This window comes from Poecile atricapillus, chromosome 3 (genome assembly GCF_030490865.1).
Source record: "Poecile atricapillus isolate bPoeAtr1 chromosome 3, bPoeAtr1.hap1, whole genome shotgun sequence".
In the NCBI taxonomy this organism is placed as follows: domain Eukaryota; kingdom Metazoa; phylum Chordata; class Aves; order Passeriformes; family Paridae; genus Poecile; species Poecile atricapillus.
The window spans coordinates 87,673,553-87,698,571 of record NC_081251.1 but is presented as its reverse complement, the minus strand read 5'-3'; the positions used below and the strand labels follow the sequence as shown (position 1 = coordinate 87,698,571).

General features: G+C 36.3%; 1 protein-coding gene across 3 annotated transcripts in view; it reads left to right on the top strand.

Moving 5' to 3' along the window:
* Positions 1-25,019, top strand: part of BABAM2 (BRISC and BRCA1 A complex member 2) — a 171,758-nt gene that overhangs the window by 130,950 nt on the left and 15,789 nt on the right. For 2 of the 3 annotated variants that reach the window (XM_058836503.1, XM_058836504.1), the window contains 4 exons: positions 954-1,053; positions 2,987-3,057; positions 4,233-4,315; positions 18,154-18,307. In XM_058836503.1, the coding sequence (XP_058692486.1) occupies positions 954-1,053; positions 2,987-3,057; positions 4,233-4,315; positions 18,154-18,307 (408 nt within the window). The remainder of the gene's footprint in view (positions 1-953; positions 1,054-2,986; positions 3,058-4,232; positions 4,316-18,153; positions 18,308-25,019) is intronic. The other variant, XM_058836505.1, reaches the window with a different exon arrangement.

Here is a 25,019-nt window from a genome sequence, read left to right as displayed (position 1 = left end):
TAAAGTTACCGTACTTCTATGGATTCCTACCATTTAGATATCAAGTATGTGCATAGACAGAATTAATATCCTTGTTTTTGTCATTTCGTACTGGGCATGAACAAAATCATAGAATCATAGAATATAAACATAAACCAATGTAGATTGGCAAGAAGGAGCTTATCTGGACAAGCCACTTCTTAGAACAGGGCCAGATCATGGCCCTATTGTTCAGCTGGGCTTTTAGCACCTCTTAGGACAGAGCACCGAGCCCCACTTCAGAGAAACCTCTGACTCCACCATCTCTATAATTTTCCATTAGGTAATTGAAGACATCAATATGCCTTCAGCTTCCCTCCTTGGTATCCCCCCTCTGCAATGTTCTCTGAAGACTGAACAAACCTATTTCTTTCAGCATCCTCCTTACAACATCATGTACCTGATATCTTTCTGACCCACTGCCCCTTTGATTTAGTAGGTTAGCATCTGTTTTCTATTGGGAAGTCCAAAACTGGAGTAGATTATGTGACTGATATTTGCATCTGGCCATCTATGACTCCTCAGTCCCAAGTATTTAGATTATTCTTAGCTGGTTTGACTGAAGGTGAGTTTTAGAATAGCTGAGGAATTCAGGTCCTCTACCCCCCACTAACAAGATACCTGAACTACAGTACTCCACATCTTACTGATGAGAGCTAAGAAACAGCACTGTTCACAAAGAAGAAGCTATTTCCTGAGAGAATGTTTTGTATTAGTAATACTCTTGATTTAAGTGGTTAATTTACAGTGGATCATGGTATAACCTGTTTTTATAGATGGTATCACTCAATACTTTTTATTATCACCACAGCATAAAATATACTTCCTCTTGGCCCTCTGACTTCAAGAATAGGGAAAGAGGACTGCGCAGAAATAATTTTCAAATCCCAGGGACTGTACATGTAATGTATTCTTAAATTAACTTATTTTTCTAGTGCCCTTGGAGGGTCATCTGCCCTTCACATCCCAGTCTTTCCTGGTGGAGGTTGTCTCATCGACTATGTACCCCAAGTATGCCAGCTGCTAACAAACAAGGTAAGCTGCTGCAGACAATCAGTTTTCCTTTCCCTTATGCACTGTACTGCATTTCCACAGACATCTTATTCTTCTGCCAGGTGTTCTAAGCAAGGCATACTTCAGCTGAACTACACAGGCAATACCCCCTTGATAGAGCTGAGCACCTAAACACAACATTAAATAGAATGACTCCTTTAGGTAAACAAGTGAGTTTGAGATCACATCCCACAGCAGGTTTTTTTCTTACTGCAACATGTTATGATTTAGGATAAAATGTTATTGTAATGTACAACACTACAGTGTAGTATACTGGTTTGTAGTAAATATATATGTGTAGTTTGCATATTAATGTTCTAGTTGCAAGTTCTCATACCCCAGTAATTATTGTAGGCTTTGAATACTTTCCATGATTTTTCTTCTCAGATGTTTCCTCCAGATGAACTGAATCAACAGTTTCTTTGGATGTTTGTACAGTAATAGCTACTAAAGGTTGCTGATAAGGTTATGTTCCATTTAGCTTACCATTCAAACAAAAAAGAATAATTACAGTATTTTGAAAGGTTCTCCATTATTTAAGTATAATATTCAAAAGAAGGCTTAGGGGTTAACATCTAGAAATTTACCTATTGCAGACTTCCTATTTGTATATTATTTTTACCTTCAATTGTCTAAATAAAGAAAATAATTTTATCTTTTAGAAATAATTCTTCAGAATGTGTTTCTATAATTATGTTGAGTCTATCATTAGAATTGTTTTTGTGGTTTTCTGTTTAAATTACTTTCTGTTTTTAAAATCTGCAAGTACACTGGACTGTTTTTATCCTTTCTTAAACAAAGTCACTTAAGCAAACTTATCGCATGTTTTCCTCTTCCCAAAATAACAGTTCAGATCCTACACAAAGCCTTCAAAATAATCTTAATGTTTTATAAAATACAATGTCTCAGTTTATAAATAGAATTTAAGTTATACAAGACAGCTCTCAGCAATGGTTGTATCAAGACTTTTTCAGTAATTTTAGGAAAGCATTTGACAGCCAAGGAATTCTAGTATTGCCATAGCCAAGAAAATACTCTTCCTGTTCTTTTCAGTGGGTGAAAAAAGGTTCCTAAAATGCTAGTTTTAGTTCTGGAAAGCAAAGCAATTTTCACAGGGAATCACATATAAACCATACCATAAGTACTTCCAAGTCACCAGTTGTAAATCCGGTGTCCTTGCAGACTGGTGGCACATGCACTGGTTTTGTTATGGGTCAAACCATGCTCACACTGTTCTCCTAAGTTATGCCATCCAAATCAATGAGAAAACATACATGGAGTGAGGAGAATTTTGCCTTAAGTCTCCAAATTTAGTATTGTCAGGTTTTGTCTGTGCCAGGATGTAAGTCTTTCAAAACCCAGAATGCCTCAGAAACTGATGCTTACAGTTGAGTAGGTGGCTCCCTGAGTCAGCATGAAACCAGTGAAAGAGCTTAGCGTTCAGAAGATTTTGTTGGAGGTGCAGTCTTCAGAAAACATCCAAGATCAGTAATGCAAGATATTTAATTTTTTCTTCTCTTTTATAACCAGAATGTTATTTTGACACAGTGTAATGTCAGTTGAGATAACTGATTTGCCTATCACATTTCTACTCAAACTTCAGTAAGGCAAGGCTGAGCATTTCTTTCTTTCAGTCTTCGTCTAGTGCGATTAAACAGTGCTTGAATCTATTGTGAAAGATTAAGTTTCACTAAGATATGATTGAAGAGATTTCTTTGCAAGATATTCTGTGCACAATATCCAGAGTTTTATTTAAAGGTGTTTTAAGATTCTTTAGGGAAATAATGCTAAATGTAGGATTCAGAACTACTACCATGTCAAACATAAATCTTCCTTAACAAGAAATATATGACAAATTGGGCATTGGGGTTTTAATCTTTTTATAGCTCTGTATTTCTTTTCTTTCTGTTTTAAGGTACAATATGTTATTCAGGGATACCATAAGAGAAGAGAGTACATTGCAGCTTTCCTGAGTCACTTTGGAACGTAAGTTTTCTTCTGATGCATATTTTTCTGTACTGTGGGGGAAACTCATTTTCTGCATATGGTTTGTGGTTGTGTGGCTGCTGTCCACTGGATGAGATGAAATCTAGTCATTTTTCACAGAATGATGTGTATAGATTGTCTCTGTAACAATACTGGAGTGTACTTCAGCATTATTTCACTTCTGTTCCAGTGGCCAATCTGTTTTTTCTAGAAAATAGGTGAAGATGGGAAAGGGACAGTAGGGATTTTCCTTGTGCAGAAGAAATGTGTTCATTTCTGAATAAATGACTTAAGGGGTCTTACATAATAGGCAGTGTCAAAGGTGGGAAAATGGGGAAGCAGGTGTGGCTAATCATGTTGAGGGGTTTCTGCATCCATGGGCTAGTGCCAATGACATGGATATTTGGGAGCCCTTCAAATCTTAGGTTTCTCAAGTGAGAATTTAACAGAACAATAAATAGATAACAATAACTTCAACTGGACATACAAGGAGACAGTTAATGCAAGCTTAATCTTTATCAAGACATTTCTTCTGAGAAAACTGTATTATAGAAGTGGCCATGTGTGTCTATTACTATATAACATCTGCATTGTGGTTCATGAGTTCTGATAATGCTTCAGACTTAGAGAATACCAGCTTCTGATGGTTGAAACTTTTAATCCATCTATTAAACAAGTATTCTATATGGAATTTATTGTTACAATCTCATGTTTTGCATTTTTTACATATGCTCTTCCCAGTTTTCAAATTTAAACTCTTCTCAGCCTGCTTACTTTCAGTTTTACCCTCTCACTCACTGCAGAAATGAAAAATAATCTTAATTTGAGTAAGGTACAGGGAATTTGTGTGTCTACAGTTTTTATCAATTTAGAAATACAAATGTGGTAGCAGGTCTCCTTTCATTCAGAAGTGTATTTTAAACAGAAAATGGACTTTCTTTGGGTAAAAACCTCCAATACCGCAACATAATTTAAACCATTACTAAGATTAAAAGTGTAATCTAATTTACAATTAGCTAGAAAATTGTAACTGTTAATAAAAAAAGCAAATCCTGGAAGTTTCTGAACAAACAAACAAAAATAACAATCCCTGTATTACAAAATTTGCATATTCATCATCCAGTATTTGAAGGTAAAAATTGTATTAATTTTTTTGTTGTTTTTTTTGTTGATAGTGGTGTAGTGGAATATGATGCAGAAGGATTCACAAAGCTTACTCTGTTGCTGATGTGGAAAGATTTTTGCTTCCTTGTTCACAGTGAGTAACACTTTGCCTCAGGCATAAATGTCTATCCTCTGAAGATACAAGTTCAAAAGGGAAAATGTACAATTACAGGAAACAATTTAAAAGTTTTAGCTATTTTTATCCAGTGCTTAATCTATTTTTAATGTGACTTAGAAAACACAAAATCTCAATTGTATCTAGAGAAGAGGAGAGGATGCATACCAGGAGTGCAATGTTGGCTTTACAGAACGCCAGAAGGCTCTTTCTGTTAATTTGACTCAAGATTAAATTCACTGTTTTAAATTGACTTTTCAAAAATATAAGTGATGAGGACTGTTATTATACTCAACCCAGAAGTACCTAAAATCACCTGTAACTGTCAGGAATTAATGCATCAATAACAACTGTAAAGACACTTTATGTAGAGAAAATATATCACATAAGAATTAACAGCATATTGTCATTAGGATCCAAAACTTATTCCTAGACTGAAACTGTGTAGGCAAAACTGTCCTAACAACATAGCTAGGTTTTCTGTCATTTAAAATTTTAAAATAAAGATTGTATTACTATGAAAAAGACATTCTTAATTTAAATATATAGGAATTACTCCATGTGTAAATTAGTAAATGTGGCTTTGATGCTGCCTTTTACATATTACCTTAAGTTTCAATTTCTCTTTTTTCTTGTGGTAAGGTGAAATTCACGGGGATCAAAGATATTTTGATCTGGTGAAATTCAGTCATGTAACTCTTTAGATTTGATCATTACACTTCTTATTTATGTTTGAAGTTACTACATTACAATATGGGCAGCTGCAGCATTGGTATTCAATAGCATTCTAGCACTGGAGTCTTTCATATTACATATTTTTTTGTTGTGGGCTATATTTTCATGTGGAAAATTAGTGCTGTCTTAATGACATCATAGAAATTTGTCCCGGAGTTCTTAATGTGGAAAGTTGGGATTGCTGTTGTTTGGAGAAGTCCTTCACCCTGTTTTGTATTGGAGATCATAAAAAATGGTCTCACTAATCCCTTTCTTTCTGTCCTAAGATTACCTTAGCACACATTATTGATTTTAAGAGGTCTAGAAAACTCGAACCCGAAATTAAAACACTTCCATCATGTTGTTATAATTTATGTTGGGAGCAAAAATAGAATTGAAGTGGTATCTTTGGGAAAAATATCCTCATCAAGTCTTTACTTACATTTCAACTACAGTGGAGGACTGGTCACTGGACAATTGTCTTCTGTGAGACAACACTTCTATATGTACAGCCTTCCTGAAGACATCCTAACTTTCTTACTCCCCAATATATTTGGCTTAATTTAATCAGTGTAAAAATTCCTGTGGATTTTATTTGTTCTGTGAGATAATATACCTTAATACATGTTGAATTACTTAGATTTCAGGTGACTCAAAATTCAAATTTCTGCTAAATAACAGAGCAGATTCTAACTGTGTAATATTCGTGGTATTCAATTAAACTGTCATGAAAGCTACAATTATAAATGAATAGTTTATCACTGTGTATTAACCCTGCGGCCTTAGAAGTCATACACTGGGTTACCTGTGTAAGCCATTGCATCACTCACTTGTTGAACAATTCAATGCAAAAGTATTTCTGGTCCATGCACTGAAGGATATTGCAATGAAAGGACCAAAACCTGCGCTTCATTTCCTGAGTGAAGTAATGTGGGCTTTCATCTCCTAACCACTGACATAACTATGTAAAATGCCTGGGAGAGATAGCAATAAGTGGAAAACTATTCTACTTTATATATTTAATATAGCATGTAGATAAAGTATTCAGAGGAGAGTAAATAGGTCAGCGAACACTGTGGCAAATCAAATTAAAGGAACCATAGTAAATTTTGGTTAAAATTTTAGGTTTGAGATTAAGATTTAGGTGAGAGTTAAAGACACTAACGTGAGTCATATTTCCATTAGAAGATGGATTCATAGATTTCCAAAATAACTTTGGCATTGTTTTATAACTGTTTGCATTGAGAGTTACAAACTTGTTTGGACACTAGGAAGCAAAAAACATTAGAAGCAAGTTGAAATTATTCAAAATAGTTTTATTGAGTAAAGTGGGTTAAAGAGGAGAGAAACAGAAAAATAGTTCTGAATTGCTGAAGCCAAATAAAATTAGAACAAATTCATATGCTAAAAAAAAAGACTGTGCTGTAGTTACAGATTGAAGAGCTGAGTCTACACACTCTACCTTAAAACACGAAGGAGCTACCTAGTTGCAGACTTGATCATTAGACTAATGGAGCTGCTGGAGTTATTATATTAGATCAAAGACTAGTCAAAGGAACTGTTTCTTTAGTGATTTAGTTTTAAGAATTAATTAAGTGCTTTCAAATATAAGACAGAAGAAATAAACATTTAGAGAAGTTAATGCATCCACATGGGAAAGGAATTCATTAATCAAGCTTACTGCTTCTGATACTGATACTGTTTATAAGTAAGTCTCAGTATGAAGCTTTGTAAGTAAACCTCAATAGACTGCTCACTTTTCAGTAGACTTTCTCTTCTTGTTTATAACTCAGCTATGATTAGTTTTTGGAGACAGATATTTCCTTGTATTCTTGTTCCTGTATACAGTTTATGTATTTATACCATATAGAAATAAATTATTTTTATTCATTTATATTACTATTATATTATTATATAAGATATGTTATATAATTATATAATTATTTGATATTGTAATATACAATTATTATATATAATAGTTATTGATTAATATAGTAATATATCATTAATATATTACACTAATAATGTAATTTAATATAATTAAATAATGTTATTGTATTATGTTCTATTATATTATTATTTTATTTATTTACATTACTTATAAATTATCATTTAGGTTGGAAAAGACCTTTAAGATCAATTCTGGCCATGATGCAATAACCAACCAATATTAAATAAAAACATAAGTTACATTATCTGTGCATAATTAAGAATTAAGTAGTGTTATTTTTATAAACGCAAGAGTAGAACTCTGAAGCAACCTGTATTTGGGCTTTTCAGAGATTAATTTTTATCTTGCAAGATATTTAGTTTATCAGCACTAAGGAGATGGACAGAAGTTGGACCAGCTTGCAGTAGCAAATGAAACACTTCTTGTGTTAGTGGCTGTTTAAGATTTCTTGAAAAGGACAAACATTAAACTAAAAAGAATTTGTTTCACTAAACAGTATTTTAGGGGGTGGAGAATGTTGAAGGCTGCTAGCATTTATATTTCCAGTTTGTTTGGGATCTCAGTCACGGTGAAGTTGGTTGGGAACATTTGCTGGAAGTGACCTTGGCTGACTGCAAGGGATTTCAGTTTCTGTGTGGATAACGCCACTGACCCAGGAGTTCCAAACTGCTGGTCGTGTAAAAGCTCGAGTTTAACTGATGATCATTCTTGCTTTGTGAATGCCAGCTTAAGTAGCTTTTTGTCCACCCTTTAACTTGTTTGTGCAGTTAGGTGATTGTCTCTAGTAGAGGATAGATCAGAAACAGCATCCATCCAGAAAAAACATCCCAGCAAGAAAAAAGTTTTGAAAAAGAAGTGACAAGCAAACAAGGGACCTCAAACATTACCTGTGAGTGTCAGGCTTTGGGTGGACACCTGCTTCTGGATTCAGGGTTTTTTGGTGGATGTTACCAAGACCAGCTTCTGATGCAATCGTATTTGGATATTGCTGTCCACACACATTTGTTAGTCTTTTCAAGAAAAGTTAAGGGAAAAAAACCCTTGTCTGCCTGACCTATGTCGTAAAAAATAAAGGCCAAGTATTGAGTGGAATATTTACATTAGATTGTTTCTGTGAGCTTTTATCTCATGAGGTGTTTTAACTTTCTTATATAGTGCTGTTATTTTGTTCTTCTCATTTTTCCTTAAATGGAAATTGGAATTTATGACTCTGAAAACTAAAGAAGGAAAAAAGAGAACATGGCTGTGTGAAAAACAAGGTGATATCTGGTCCTGTCAGGAAAGCAGGATAGTTCAGTAGAAATGCCAAGCATAGTAAAATAAATGTTTCAGGAGTCTAGAATGAGAAGTTCAATGCTGATCAAAACAATCCGTAAATATTTTATAAGGCTGTTATTTCATTCTTAAATGAGAAACTGTAGATTAACAAAACCCCAGCGATGTAAAAGTGACTAGAAAAAATAAAATTTGGATCTTATGTTTGGGAATAAGCATAGAAGTGTCTTTCTTTTGGTAGTCTTCTCTGACTCAGTAATTCTAGTTGGTACCCTGTATTTCTTTGAATCTGATCTTTGAGAGTTTCTGAAAGCATGTTCTGCCTATAGCAAAATATACCCTGAGCTGAAGGGGTTTCTTCAAACTTTGTACATTGTTTGAATCCCTCAAAGCAAAGCATTCTCTGGAACATCTCCAGTGTAGTGAAGTGTGTCTTGCTTACTGAAGTCAATGAAAACTGCAGATATATTGCAGTGCTGTGGATCAGGCAGTGTGATGGAAAAGTAGCCTGAATCATAGGCACATGGTTCTGCACTAAACTAGGCATGGGCTTAGAGAGGGGCTAATCACAGGACTGAATTGTTTCAAATGGAAAATTAATGAGTCTTTTGCTGATCATTTTCATCCATGGTGTATTTTTCTCCTGAATTTCTAGGGAATACTGCCAAGTTTGATTTAATTTGAAATTTTTACTGAAAGCTGGTAATTTTATTTTTGACATTAAGAGTATTTTAAACATTTTGTTCCTTTGATTCCACCTTGGCTATTTACTTGTATCTGAGCCAAATGAGTTTTTTTTTAATATAGATATGTATAATGGATGCAGGTGAATCTGAAAAGTGGTTTTCTTTTTCTCTTTTTCTGTTTCTCTAGATTCATCTTGTTTTCATGTCACTCAGTGTAAGCTTGTTTTAGGTTCCTATTTTTAACTGCAGGAAAATGGGGAACGGACAGCAGACAGCTTATAAAACTTGGTATCCACTCAATTTTTGAAAAGAAATAATTAGGTCACAAAAAGTAATTGACAGGGGGCAGGGCTTGAGTACAGGGTGTGGTGTTATTCTTCTTATTCCATGTCTGGTTTGTGTCTACATGGTTTGGTAACCCACAGATAGTTTTCTTCTAAGATGAGAACTGCTTTAAAGGTGTGAAATACAGCAAGTTCAGAATTCCTCATTTCCATCCTTTCAAGTAGAAAGCAATTATCTTGTTTTCAGTCCAGAAAAAAGATGATGAGAAGGGATTTCTTGGATAGTATTAGTATCATTCATAGTATTAGTTCAATACCAGGCAATGCTTTTAGAAAAGAAACAGGATGATACACAACACCATAGGATTATTAGAGATATGAAGTTAGAAATAAGAAGCTGCATCATGATAAGAATCATTTTCTGAATCATTTTTCCGTCTCTTTCCTCCTTCTATGCAATGACAATTACTTTGTCACCAAAATAAATTTTTTCTAAGAATCCATATGTGACATAACAATAGCACACAAAGGCAAGTGCTGAATACTTTTTATGAAATAGATAAATATAATTCATTTTGGAATAATAAGGAATACACCTCGGCTTAGAGATGAAACTAGTCACAAAGATGCATAAATGTCAAAATGGGGGAAGGAGAGAGTGCTTAAGCTGCTTTTCTGTCTCCTTTGTCAGTAGTCCCCCTGCCCCATTCAGCAGCAATCCCATCTTTTCCCTAGTCATCCTTTTGCTGTTCCTGTAGCAGCTCATCTTGTTGTCCTTAACTCACCTTGGTAGATTCAATTCTAGGTCAGCTTTGACACTCCCTGTCCTGTCTCTGCATGCTCAGGGAGTGTCCACATCTCCTGTGATTCCTTTTTACATTTGAGTTTTTTCAGGAGTTCCTTGCTTATCGATGTGGGCCTCCTGCTGCTACTGTTTGCAATCCTCCTCACTAAGATAGATTGTTCTTGAGCTTGGAGGAGGTCATGAACCTATCTTCTCACCAAGACCATTATCTCATAGGAGTCTTCCATGGGAGGAGCACGATCGCTGAACAGCCTGAAGTCTGCTCCCTGAAGCTTAGGGTTGTGTTCCTGATGTTTGTCTTATATCATCCTCAAATGGTGATTCACAAAAAAGCACCAAAAATGGCTGGTGGTCTAGCCTTATAATCTTAATGAAATGTTGGTGAGAGAAGACAAAGTTTCTGCATATCTGCTTTTCAGAAAAAAACATGGTTTAGAAGTCTTCCTGTTCAGTTGGAAAGTAACATATAAAAGTTCTCAGTAATTAGCAGTGTATCTCTGCTCAGAAAGCAGAGGAGTATTTTTTTCAGTGCCTTTCAGAATGGGCATGGCTTGCTTTTTACACCCATAACAACTGCAACAGTATTTAAGTTTCAAGCTTCCAACAAATTCAGATGGAAAAGAGACAGCTTTTAGTCACTTCAATCTCATCAGCACTTGAAGAAGTTACTATAGAAACTGTAACAGCAGAAACAATAAAAGGAAATGAAAACAGAAGGAGGAGGGAATGAAGATCTTTGAGAATTTGAAGTGAAAATAAAACAAAATACAAGTAGCTGAAGCTGGTAATAAGAAGCCTTTTTCTTAACTAAGATAAATATGATTAAAGAAATTAGAGAAGGAAAAGACCTGTAAGGCCATTATGCCATTTCTTTAGGGTCAATATAGGATTGTGAGATATTCCACAGGATATTTTTAGGAGATAGTCCAGTCCTGCTGTAGAAGTCCAGTAAGAGTATGACATAGGGAGGGTGGGAAATGGCACTCAAAAGCGAGAAGATGTTACAAAGCTGTTTTCAAATTAAGTTACAGTTCTTTAGCATGGTCTTGGACCACACAGCTGGAGGCTGCTTGAAGAATTATCTTGACTTGATCTGTTACTTAGTTCCTCTGTAAAACTAAGACAACAGTTAGATACTCTGTCTGCAGCAGGTGACTGTAACTTCAGTCGTTCAGAATATTTTTATCACATTTTTAAAAAATGCTGGTTTGTATGAAGAATGGAATACTTAAAAAAAAAGTTACAGGTTATAATGAAGACATGGGATATTTTTGCAACCGTATAACATGTCTATGTTGAAAGAAAATCAAAACAATTGTAATCATAAATCTAGTTGCCACTGGTGCCTAGATTGTATTATAGTTCCTACTATCAGTGGAAGGAGAACTACAAGGTGGATACAGAAATGTTGTGCAGTCCTCCTCAAATAAAAATGGGTTACATTATATTTAAAGAAACCCAAACAGACAAAACCAACTAACAAACCAAAACAAAGAAAGCTAAATAAACAAATCTACTCTGTATGTGTCGGAATAGTTTAATCCATCACAATTCATTGTTTCCATTTTGCCTATAGTGGTTTGTCTTTTATTGTTTAGTATTGTATATTCTTTTAATAAAACAGTTGCTTTTTTTTTCTTTATTTACTTGTATTTCTATATATTAGAAATATATATTGTATTTATTAGGAAGTATTTTGTACATAAATAATCTTATTCATTTAGTATACAAGTGTTGACTTTGCCAGTGGGGTGGATATTTCCCATAGCAAGGGCAGACCTAGTTATTTCAAAACCAGCTGTGATTACCAGCATACCCAGAATGCCATGAGTGTCTCAGCTAAAATTCCACAAACGGCTTTTCCTTTTTTGAAATTTTGAAATGTTTATTTCAAAGTAGCATCTTCCTGCAAATAACCTGTTTTTCCAGAAGGGATGTTAGTCCTAAGAATATTTAACAAATTCAAATTCCTGTGACTGAGATCTGTTGACCTAAAGTCCCACATTAATGCCATTGATATGTTATTTGTCATCCTTGCTTTCTCATTACTGCAAGAATTAATCATCACACACCAAAGCAGGATAGCTGTGGCATTCAGTAATTCTTTGTGTGTTTTAAGCCAAGTTGCCCCTTTCATTTTTTGCCAGTAGAATGTAGGCCAAAGGCCTTCAGCACACACGAATCCAGGAAAGATTTAGTAGGAAAAGTAGCCCGAAATCCTGTCCTGAGGAGCTTTGTGCTAGACACTTCAGCCCCCAAAATGCTTGTGGCTGAATCTATTCAGGTTTTCCATAGGAACCAGGATCAATATCATTCCTGAAAGGCCTTCTGCGCTGGAATTTTTATGTAAAAACTGAGGAAAGCTCTTTTTCCTTGAAGTTAGGTAAAGATTTTTCACCCATTGTTCAGGCTGTCTGAATCAGCGTTCTCATAGGAAAGTCATGTCAAAAAATCTAGTAGAAATTTTCTTTTAAAATAGAGCTTGAGAGATGTGTAAGTGATACTATATAATATGGTATATGTATTGCCATCAAATTGCACTGTAAATTCACATGGGTCTCATCCACATCATCACAGGAAAACTGCAGAGCTCTGAGTTCAAAGAACTTTGCAGTTTGAGGCTGTGCATTGAAATCCACTGTTTTTCCCGGCAGTGTGAGCTCAATTGCAAGTAAGGCAGAGAGAATATGAAATTCAGTGAACCAAAAAAAGAACAGGCAGAAAGATGATGAATATGTACTAATAAGAGACAGAAGTGCAGTTCTGGAGCCTGGAATATGTGTTTCCTGTTTCCATTACTTACTTCATCAGAAGTACTTGAGTGCAGAGGCAGTCTCTCACCAAAGCTGGATGATAAGTGAGGAGTGAGTCAGGGAAATTTGGGGAGAGAACAGCTAGTATCAGGCTAAGATTCTTCAATGTTCTCTGGAAATTTTAGTTTGGCATATCCTTCTTGGTTTTCTGGTGAAATAATTTAAACAAAAACCTCTCATATGTCTAGCAATCATTGATTCTGAAGCATATGCTGTGGTACCCAGCACTGGAAAGACTTGTGTTTGGCTATATAAAGTATTTTCTACTAGTAAGTCTCAGAAAAATTGCATCCCACAGGCTGGTACTTAGCATCACTAGGCAGGTTGACTGTTCTTTGCTTGTTCTTTCATTCTTGATCTGGAATCCCTAAAGAACCTCTCAACTCATGAGTGTGCTGTGAAACACAAAATATTTTTAAAATATTTTATGTTGCTAACATTCTTACAATAATTTGAATCATCACATTGAAAAGCTCATGCAGAAATGAACACATTTAATTGAAGCAAGACTTCAGTGTTGTACAGTAAATAAATGTAGAGGGAGAGGGTCTGTCAGAGAAGCCAGAACAGTGTGTCTATTCATCATTCTGTGCAGCCTAGGACCATTTAGAACTGGAAACTCTACTGTGTTATCTTCTGTTTGAAGGCTGTTCCATAAAGCAAGTACAGATTGAACAAAGGTTCTGCAAGTCATGAAATCTTGTCAGAGTAAAAATCTCAACCGTAAAATACCCAGATCACCCAGTGTTCATGTGTGCAAAACAAATTTCAGGTGCAATAAACTGCTGTGGAATCAAGCATCCCAAAGATTAGTAAGATAACCAGAATGGTAGCATTCAAGTATTAAAATTATTAATTCAGTGAGTAAATGTTGGCTTTTGTGAAAACAAACATCTAGATTCATCCAGTGCCATACAAAGGATAAACCTTTACCCTAGAACCAGGTAACAGTATATGGAAAATTTTTTACATCTTACCATCTATGTGCTTTTAAATATATTAATGGTCACCATGCACTTCAAGGATGGTTTTCTTTTCCCATCTCTTTTCTCCAGTGCTTAAAGGTGGAAAGGAGGGCATTGTGGTAAACTTGCACTTTTCTTCTCAGCCTTTTTTCCTTCAGAAAACCTGTAGCAGCATTGGTACATTGCTTTTTCTGAGATATTCCTTCCACATTTCATATCCTGTTGAATGAGTTGTAAAATTAGATGCTAAAGGTACTATTTTGAAGTTAATAGGATAGTCAAAATCAGTTATGTTGTTGATATAAGCTTAACAAACCAGGTAACCTGTTCCAGGCCTCAGATTACTGTTTTTTAAGAAGATGAACAATTCAACCTCACAGATGCACTGCGCAGTTTGCTAGTTATTAATAAACACAGATTTGGCTTTTATAATTATGTTTTGCATGTATGTACACATTAAATACTAAGTCAAGAAAAGCAAATTTGTGTGTTCTTCTAGATAGTTTCTTATGTTTCAAAAAGAGAGCAACTTCAACTATTTATAAACTGTAATTAAGTTTCTTTACAACATGACTCATTCTCAACAAGCACTTGCTTCTCCTTTTCTTTTTCTCTTTTTCTTTTGCTTTCTTATGAACTGTGTGGGAAAATTAGGGTTCAATCAGTGAAGAATTTACTCAATGCTTAATTACCCATAAACAGCCCTCCAAGTTCTGCTCATGTAGAGCTTGCACAAAGACATGATTTTCCCCACACTATAGCTGTCTAAAAAATGATCTGTAAATTGTAATGTAGGAGAAAGCAGTGTTTTACTGGATTCTTTCTCCAGTCTGCTTCTTTGAATTCCTCTTACATTAACAGTGTGATGCTTAGGAGAGCCAAAGTAAGAAATGATCAGATTTAAATTACTTCGAGCATAGAACTAAATTAGAAAGCTTTACTTTCCTGAATGAGCTAATTGTTTAAATTTTCCAAAGGAAATGTTTCTATTTCTGCGAGAAAAGGGGTAAATGGGACTTCCTCTGACATAATTTTCATTTTAAGTCTTGAGTTTGACAGCAGCATTTTTACCTTCATAACCAAATATTACTGCTTAACTGCATGACTTGTATAAGCTTGCTAGTTGAAGTGACTCACGCAGATGAAGTTATTTTTAGGGAGATAATTTGCACTGTTTAGAAGAGAGTGAAAAAGGAAGAGAGAGTCCTACTAAGAGCTAGATCTCTCATTATAGTATACAGAGCTCATGAACCCAGCATCCAAGCAAAAGATGACTAAGCAAGGGGTCTATTGGAACTTTCAGGAATTTACAGACATGAGTCATCTGCTTATTTTCTGCAGACATATCACCAGTGTACTTTGTGAGTCAGCTGTTATTTGGAAATAGTACTTGTATTCAACATGAATACATTTTTGTAGTTCTTAGGAAACTAGCATGACAAACCAACACAAGCTTTTACAGTTTGCCTAGTTCAGTTGTTAGTTTACAAAACTGATGTGTTGTTCTTAACTATGATGCATTTTTTTCATGGCAAAGTGTGAATGTTGTCTTGTATGTAATTACAGTAACACCTTTGTCACCTTAGATACTGCATGAAGACAGATCTGATTTTGTATTAATGTACAGATTGAGAGTCAGACTGCCTACACATGACCAGGCAAAAAGAAAAATTTTCTTTAGCAAACCGTGTTTGATTATGAGCAGAATTTGACCTTTCATGTCCAAAACACCTTGCCAGCATTAATTACCTGCTTATCGGTATTTGCTTATTTTTTTCGTTCTGTGCACTGACAGTTTCAATGTATGCGCATCCACTGGGATGGAAGCAAGTTGTTGCCTTCCTTTCCTATTGCTGAAATAATAGCTGGCTACCTTGAGATATGTAGAACACTTTAAACTCAAGGCTATTTCCTGTTTACTGGCCTTTTAGGTGTGGTTGTGTTCCAGAATTAGGGACAAGTTTTTTTACATGGTCTGGAGTCATCCACACCTTATATTAAGGAAACACTTGGTTTAGAAAACTGGAATTTTGGAGATTTTGGGTGAAGGGTATTATTATAAATCAAAGGCAGTTTAAATTTTTCAAAACTCTACTTGCAGTTCGGGGTAATATTGCTGTTGTCCAGATGTGGGATACACAATTTTGAATCTAGTTTAATTATCTGATTTATGTGATCAGTTTTTAATGTAAGTAATTCCTGAAAATTCCTATACAGTTTTTGTTTAATAGAGCATATTTTGGTGGTACCTTCTCATAACAAATGCAGGTGTCACTGTAGTGAGAGCACTGCCTTGATTATCCATTTTAAACAACATTTCTAGTGCTAGGTACTTTGTCCTAAGAGCCCACCTTTAGTTTTAAGTAACAGGCAAAAAAACTGTTGCTTCTTGTGTGTTATGTAGATTGCAGTTTTGAAGGGGAAGTTAATGGAAGTTAGAAATTCCCAACTAAAAGGTCGAGTACAAGGACTAAACTATTATTAGAATGCTTTGCTAATGTTTGTTATTCCCCTTCCACGGTGATAAAATACAAAAGTATACAGATTTGGTTTCTCTTAAGGAGTTGGTACTTAAGAATTAAAAAGATACACTAGCGAAACAGTTTAAACACTCAGAGCTGTAGTATATTTATGAGATTAAAACAGAGAATCAGTCGTCTTGTTTCTTTACCCTTTTCCATGGTGGAGTCCTTCAGAGACTGAGGCACACACACCATTTGTGAGGGGAGGAGACAGCTTGCTTTCTGATAAATGGCCAAGTTACACCAGTGTTTTTCAGGGTTGTTACTTAGTAATCACATTATAAAGAGGAATTCAACAGAGCAATCTTTGAATCTAACCTTTGTTAAAGCAGTGATCTGCCCTCAAATTAGCAGAACTCTGCCCATGTCATTACCACTTAAATATCTGCTGGAAGCTGCTTTGTGGGCTGAGTCACCCGGACTCTGGGAGTTGTCACGTGTGGCTCAGACACTGGGTCACAAACTGAGCAAGGACTGTCCTCCATGGGAGGCTTTGTTTTATTTTGGGACTATGGCTGAAATAGCACATTTAATTTAGTTTGCTTCATGGCTACAAATGCTTTTACTTTTAGAACTTGGAGGGTAGTTTAGAGAAAAGGGAGATAAGGTGTAACTAATGGACATCTGAGTATTTAGATGTAATTAGATAAATTGAAAAATGAAGGAACTAGCAGGATGGAAGCATGGAATCTGGAAAATAAAACCTGTCTTATTTTGATTCCTCAGTCTGTTAGCAGAGATTTGATAGGAAGTTCTGGAATCTCTGGAGGTATTCAAAATACAATTTCATTGCAGTGTTCTTGCACTGTACATAATTTAAAAAAATGTGATTTGGAGAACAGCAAAAAGTACAGTTTTAAGTGCTTTATAAATGAAGCCTACACCTTTAAAAGAAATTAATATTCTTTTGTTAATTTGGGTGTTAGATTAGACATTTCATATTAGTAATTCAAGTCTGTTGTCATAACTCAGTTTAACTACAGACTTCTGAAGCCTCCTGAAGTAAGTAGACCAAGAATATACAAGCCATTATTCTAACAATGAAAAAAATTAAAACCTAGTTCTGACCATGAAAACATACAGAGTTTCTAACTGTATAGACTGTTCTATTGTTCACCAGACCCAGCTGATCATGAGACAGTGATAAGCAAAGGGAACTAAGAGGTTCTGATTTATATTTTTAGTGGGATATTTTGGGTATTAATGACTTCGCAGTATGTTTTAGTTTTGTGGGTGTTTTATTGTCTAGCAGATGACAGCAAGTTGAAATCTTTTCCAGCTCATATGACTGAATCTTTCTGCATTCTGTATCACATCATTTGACCACTTTAGGATACAGGCAGCTGCAAAATGAGGATGATAATGCTTTTGATGTCCATGAGGACACTAAAATATATTGGTTAAAGCAGATAAAGATAAAATGGATTTTTTTAATGGAAAGCATAACAGAATGTATTTTGTGAATTTTTGAAAGCAAAAATTTCACTATAAAAGTTATTATTTTTTTAATAACTAAATAATTCTGGTGGAGATTTTATGATTAACATAGCAATACACTAGCTAAACTTTTTCAAAATCATGTACTTTACAAAAGTGTTTTGGTAAAGCCAAGAGTCCCATATAGCAATAGCTTTGAATCATTACTTACAAGATATGCAGAAGGATGTTTTAGAACTAACCATCAGTTTCTCCTTTTCTGACACCTTTAAACCAATAGAATGGTCTGATACATTCCCAATAAGAAGAAAGGTAAAAATACACTGGTATATTTTTATAGTTCTTTTTTTCTTTTTGAATTGCAGTTGACCTACCCCTGTACTTTCCTCGAGATCAACCAACCCTAACATTTCAGTCCGTCTACCACTTCACTAACAGTGGCCAGCTGTACTCCCAGGCCCAGAAGAATTACCCATACAGCCCCCGATGGGATGGCAATGAAATGGCCAAGAGAGCAAAGTAAGTCAGATTGCTGTTTCCTGCTAAGCATTCAATTTGTTTCATGGTCTTTGGTGGGTAGAAATTTCATGGATATAGCTGTACATTTTCAGCATTACAAAAGCTGAACCTATTCTTGTTCTCATATATTCCTGGCATTTCTGTAGATGAGTGTAGACAGATACTTACTAATTATGCTTATTACATTAGTGCCAGAGTACTGAACAAAAGAAGGCTCTTTCTGCTAGGCTTTGTATGGCATGGAGTTGTGACAGTCTCTGCTCCAGAGAACTTCCAGTCTAAGTAGACGAGATAGCCCCCAGCAGTAGTAACCTGCATGGTAGCTGTCAGACAAGGTAACTCCCTGGGGTTATATTGGTGTTGAGGGGACCCTGAAGGGAAGCATGTCAGATGGAGAAAGCAAGGAAGAAAAACCTGAAAGATCTGGAATTAAGCTGTAATGAAAAGACATGGAAGAACAAGAGGAGGTAGAACAAACCACCATTCCAGCATAGGATGCAGCCCTATCAGATCTTGAGAAGGCATGTCAGATCTTGAGAAAGTTAACTGAAGATCTGAGTATTTCTTGCTTTATTGCATTTTGTTGGATGGAAACAGAGAATTGCTCTCTCCTTCCTCTGCATTTTTTCTGCAGCCCTTACTTTGGGCTGAGGAGAGATCACTTCAGTCTGTGTTCCCCTTTAGATAATGATAACAGGGCAGCCTCACAGAGGTTCTGTTGCAAGGGCAAGCTGCCATAGGCAGTGGTGTCCCCAAAGCTAGATATTGTCTTCTCATGAAGCAGAACAGATTTTACCTGAATGGGGAGATACAGACAGCAGGCTTGCTGTAGTGTTTTGGTTTTGCAAACTGTAAAAATGTTAGAAACAGAAAGAGATTTAAGCAGGCTGATTATAAGTTGTTCAGCATGTAAAAGCATCAAACTGCATAAATCACAATGCGTATTGGGATGAACATTTTGAATGACAGTCAGAAGATTAAATTCAATCAGCAAACATGCATAAAGAATAATTGAAACAAAAATAGTTCAAGTTGAGTAAATCAAATGAGTGGCATGGTCAGAGACTGTAATTTGGAAATGATGGAAGCAAACAACAATTGACTGCATTTGTAGATTTTTATACTAATTTAAATTCTGTGGAAACATCAAGTAACATTTGATTTGGGATTTTAATATACATTGTAATAAAAAAATTTTTGGTAGTATTTGGTTTTGCCACCATACTGTTTATAGGAGCACCATTTCATGATCAACTATGATTTTTTTTGGGTGTATGGACTTTCTTCTTTTCTCTAGCAGGATATTATGAGTATTTTGTTTATTAAAAAAAAAAAAAAAAAAAAAGAAAAATAAGAACAATAACTGGAAGCATTACTGTGGCTTTTTATGACCATAGTACAAAATGCATTTCTTCTGTAGCTGAAAGCTTATAAGTACCTATATGCTGTCTGCTAAGTGCATTCACTTAATGAGTGGGTGTATACAAATGGACTTCTCTGCCCTGCACTTGAAATTTAGAAGTATTACAACAGTTCTCTTTAAAAGCACTAAATGTGTACACTTACTATCACATGTATGTTTGGTGAGGTTATTCACTCTTACGTTTGAGCCTCTGCATTTAAGTTTTACACTTGGATACGTAATATGAGAAGGATGATGAGAAGTGGGGGAAGTCAGTGTGCTGAGATGTCTGAAATAGCAATCATTGAGCTGCAAAGAGACAGAGAAACTCCTCCAGTTAAAAGCGCTTCGCTTGCAGGAACAGCTAGTGATTCCTGAGATACCATAAATAAATCTGTATCAAGAAAAGTATGATGTTATGATACATGTGAGCATATTTTAAGGAAGATTTTTAACACAATTCAGCATCTTATGTAAACAATGTTTAAAATATTTGCTAGGGCTTGTTAGAATAGGTTAGTGTGTTTCAACATAACCAATAACTTCTACTTTACTTTTACCATAGACATGTTATGGACCAAGTATATGGGAATGTGTTGGTATGTAGGAAAGCATTCCAATGAGACATTAGTCCAGATAACACATGAAAACTTCCCAAATAAAAACAGAAAAAAAGAACCCCTGGTTAAATCAGAGACAACTTGTTTGTGTTTCTAAATACTGTCAATTAGGTTTTGCTTATCTATAGTCTTTTTTCCTCTGAGCAAAATGGTCTTCCAGGTGCTCAGCATTCTTTAAGACAAAACATCTCTGTTTATCTTCCTGGCCATTGCTCTAGGGCCACAGGATCTCCCACTTGATATTCCAGTATCTGCCCAAGTTCTCCATCCTTCTTCTCAGACTTCAGGGGTCAGTGTACACTGTCTTCCTCACTGGGGCTAAAGACACCATCAGGGATAGCTTTTGCTTGCTCTTGCACCAACTGTAGAAGCATCATAAAGTTGTAAATGGCATCAGTCACAGATTTCGTCATCCTCAATTTTGGCAAGCCCTGCCTCTATTTTCAGCAACTCAACACAGCCTGCTTATTCATGGGCAGAGCTGTCATTAGTTCATTCCAAAGGGACTTTGATTGTGTACCCAGCCTTCTCCCAAGGTTGTTTTGGTGTGGGTTGTCAATTTTTTTTCAAGCAGGTAAGCCCATCCAGTTCCTTCAGTGCAGGGACTAAACTTGAAAGTTTTGGTATCCATGCTTATCTCTGTGGCCCCCAGTAGAAGTAGGCATCTCTTTTGAAGTTAGGACTTAACCCTTTGCTGTAGCCTTGAGACAATCAGTAGTTACTGTAGGCAGGAGCAAAATCAGTTCCCTAAAATGCATACATATAAAAGTAGATTGTATGCATTCACACCGGGACACATACCACCTAAATCTAAAAGGCAAATTCTCATATCAGAGTATCAGTTTAGCTGGATCATTTTTATTCACAGAGAAAAACTGCCCATGTTCTTGCTGAAGTTATTGTACCAATTTATATCTGTCTGATAAAGTCCATGAAGTGAAGCCTCTTTTCTGTGTCCTCTCAGGCAGATTTCAAAATCACTGGGCTCCATTGCAGCCCACTGACTTAGATTCCTCACTGAGAGATAGCATCTGGTAACTGAAGGTTGCTATTGTCTTAGCCCAAGGGTTGCCCTCTGGCTTTATTTAATTCTGAAGGATGAATCAAGTCCTGATTTAATAATGTGATTTCAATTGCCTCCAGATTGCTTGTTTCTCAGCTAACACAAAATTTTAACCTGTTCCTCCAGCTAGAAACAGGAAAACCATTAACATTAAAATTTTCTTACAAGCTGCTGAGATACCATTTCTTCTCAGTTGGTATCTCAAGCTTTGCCTCTTGTAGGTCATTTATTTATATGTCTGTGGCCTCCTGCGTAAGCAGCTTCTCCAAAAGTTTTGGTCCTAAAATACAATGTCAAGCCTAAGAAAATACAGTAAATTATGGAAAGTTAGCAGCCTTGTTTGTGATGTACGTGTGAAGTAAAACATCTCTGTGCAGTTTCCATGGGAAAGCTTACTTGTCTTTTTGCTTAACTAGGCATTCAAGTGTACATAAATGGAGTCTTTAAAGAATGTGCAGACTTGAAGCCTGGGATTTTATGAAGGAATACTGTAAATAAAGCTTGTTTGTTTATACAAATGAAATTCAGTTCTTAGATGCACTGGGGCCCAATTTCTGTCTGACCCAGTGCTGCTTAGATTAATCTAAGTAGACTTAGATTATATTTCAGAGGAGAGCAAGTTAAAACTCAATTTACTCTTTTATCCTACATAAATCCACCTACTCATCATTAAAAATAGCAGGAGCATGGAAGACTGGTATCAAAATAAGAAGTTGTTCCAAGAGTTCACATTCCCTTTTCTTTCCAAGTTGGCTGACAAAACAGGTTTTTGAATGACAATGTTACCCCTGACCATTCATCGGTGTTTGTTGAATGTGGTGCAAATGTTATATATCTCTTAGGGCTTTTGGAGAGTGAAAGCTTCAAAGGGCTCAAGTGCTCTCAACTTCATACTGGCTATTGCTATGGCATGACATCAAGTGCATCTTCAGAGTATATGCAGGTGCATCTTGTACAAGCCACAGCTGCAGCTTTGGCTTGTGCTCAGTACAAGAGTGCCATGGTTAGGAAGTGTCATGCTGGTGAACTGGGCCATCACATTTTCAGCCTCAGCAATACCTTTTCCTTGAGTATCAGCAAATTAGATGATGTGTATCATTTATAACTGAGGCCCCCACTGCAAGAAAGACCTTGAGGTACTGGAGCATGTCCAGAGAATGGCAGTGGAGCTGGTGAAGGGTCTGGAGCACAAGTGCTATGAGGCATAGCTGAGGGAGCTGGGGTGTCCAGTCTGGAGAAAAGGAGGCTCAGGGGTGACCTTATCACTCTCTACAGCTGCCTGGAAGGAAGGTGTAGCCAGGTGGGGATCAGCCTCTTCTCCCATGTAACAAGTGATAGGACAAGAGGAAATGGCCACAAGTTGTACCAGGAGAGGTCTAGTTTGGATATTAATAAAAATTTCTTCCCCAAAAGGGTTGTCAAGCCACACTGCCCAGGGAGGTAATGAAGTCATCACCCCAACAGGGTGTGTCACTTCAAAGGTGTGTGGATGTGGCACTTTGGGACATGGTTTAGTGGTGAGCTTGGCAGTGATGGGTTAATGCACTTGATAAACTGAGAGGTCTTTTCCAATCTTAACAGTTCTCTGATTCTATGATTACATTTACAGATTAAAATATTGCATTTCTCAGTCTAATAAAAGGATATTTGAAAAGAAAAAGGGACAGTTATGTCACTGTTTAGATATATCAGTTGTAGTACCTCAAAGACTTGCTGTCCTATTCAGTAAATTTTGCATGCCCTAATGAGTTTTTTGTTATTTTTACATTAACCAGTTTCAATTAATCCATTTTTAATTATTATTCAGATTTCTTTCACATTTTAGTCAGAATATCTATTACTATCTTCCAAATTCTTTAAAAATAACAACTTTCACAATTTTCATGAAACTTCTGAGTTCCAGCTATGTTACCATTACTCTCACTATGAAATTTACATGTAGATGTTACACCCCTTTTTTATCTTCTCTTCTTCATAGGTTGTAATGTTTTAGATTTGTTAATTTGAGTTTCCCAGCCAACGTACTAAATAATATGGTGGGTTTAGCACTGGTGAAAATTACTAGTGTACTTATTTATTTCTTGTTGTGAGATACGGATTAGGAGAAGGGCAAAACAAGGCTCAAAACTTAAAAGATATTAAGAAAACTTTATTAACAGAACTAAAAGAATAATAAGAATACAACTTTCAGTACTTCTTTCCTCACCCTGCCTGACTTCTTTTCTTTCTTAACTGACAACATAGAGACAAAACTTGGGATTTTAAATTAGTTATTAACTTCACAATAGTTTTTCATCAGTTCTTGTAGGGAGAGGAGCTTTTTCCTGCTATGCCATGGAGACTTCTCTACAAGAAACAGTTTTTTTGTGGCCTTTTATTTCTATGAATAGCAGCTGCCCAGGAAAAAATCTGCAGTCATGAAACTCTTCTTATTTTCACAGCCTTTTTACAGCTATGTTTATGGGCCATGTCAAATTATGGGGTATTGTTTTAAGGGAGAGCTGTTTAAAAACAGTTTCTTTTTATTTATCTCTGCTATTATCTCTGGGAGCAGAAGTCTTCTTCTTCTCTCCCTGGGGGCAAAGGGTCTTTATTACTCTCTCTTTCTCTTTGTTCGAACTTTTCATGGGATTACAGTTTCTTCAGTATTTATTTTGCTTCATCATTGATACTTCTGGTCACATCTGGTTTGAACATTTCATCCCTTATACTTTCTCATGAATTAAAGGGGATATTTTAGTGTATCATTGTCCATCTCTGTGGCATACTAAAAGAGCTTTCAGCTTCAATACTAGGCATCTCTTCATTCTCCTTCTGAGACTTGACTCATTTTTCACTGACTTTGGTGTCTTTATGTTGTCTTTTTACGTGTCGTCACTTTTTTTCTCTCTTAGAGAGAATCATGGTCTGCAGGTCTCATCTGTGCACTGAAAGGATTAAATCTTGCCAGGCCTGCAGATGGTCATAGGCAGTGGCCGCTGCAGTCACGGTGCTGGATTTCAGGCCATGCTGGGCCCCTCCCTCTGCCTGGCAGCCTCTGGGAGGGAGGGCTCGGCCTGGGGCTCTTGGTGTGGGCCGGGAAGGTTTAGTGTCAGCAAGGTGTCAGCAGCCGTGGCCTGGCCCAGCCTGGGCCCAGGGTCCCCCGGCCTCCTGTCCCCCGCCCGGGAGCCGCTGAGGTTCGGCCCGGCCTCCCCCCAGGCCGCACAGGCTGCAGGGGAGTGGGGCCGGCCCCACCAGAGCTCCATTACCTTTCGAGGCGAGAACCAAAGAGAAAGAGTTCCCGGGCTTGTGGTTTTAAAAATGTGGATCTCACAGAGGTGGACCTAATTTCTAAATGATTCTATTAGATGTCTGTTCTCAGAAGTAGCCAGCTATTGTTTTTTTCCAGGCACAGAGGAAGTTCTCAGCAGCTTCTCTCAGGAAAATAATTTATGTGGGTGGTTTCTTCCTTCTTAATAAATATCAATTAATGCAAAACCAGCACATAGGTGTAACTAAGGTAATATTTTTTTCTTTGATTGTATTTAATTTTTTTTTGCTTATTAGTAAAAGTATCAAGTTGTATTTGCCTGTATTACGTGTTTTTCTTGCACATTGCTCATCTTTAATAAGCATTTTTCCAAAAAC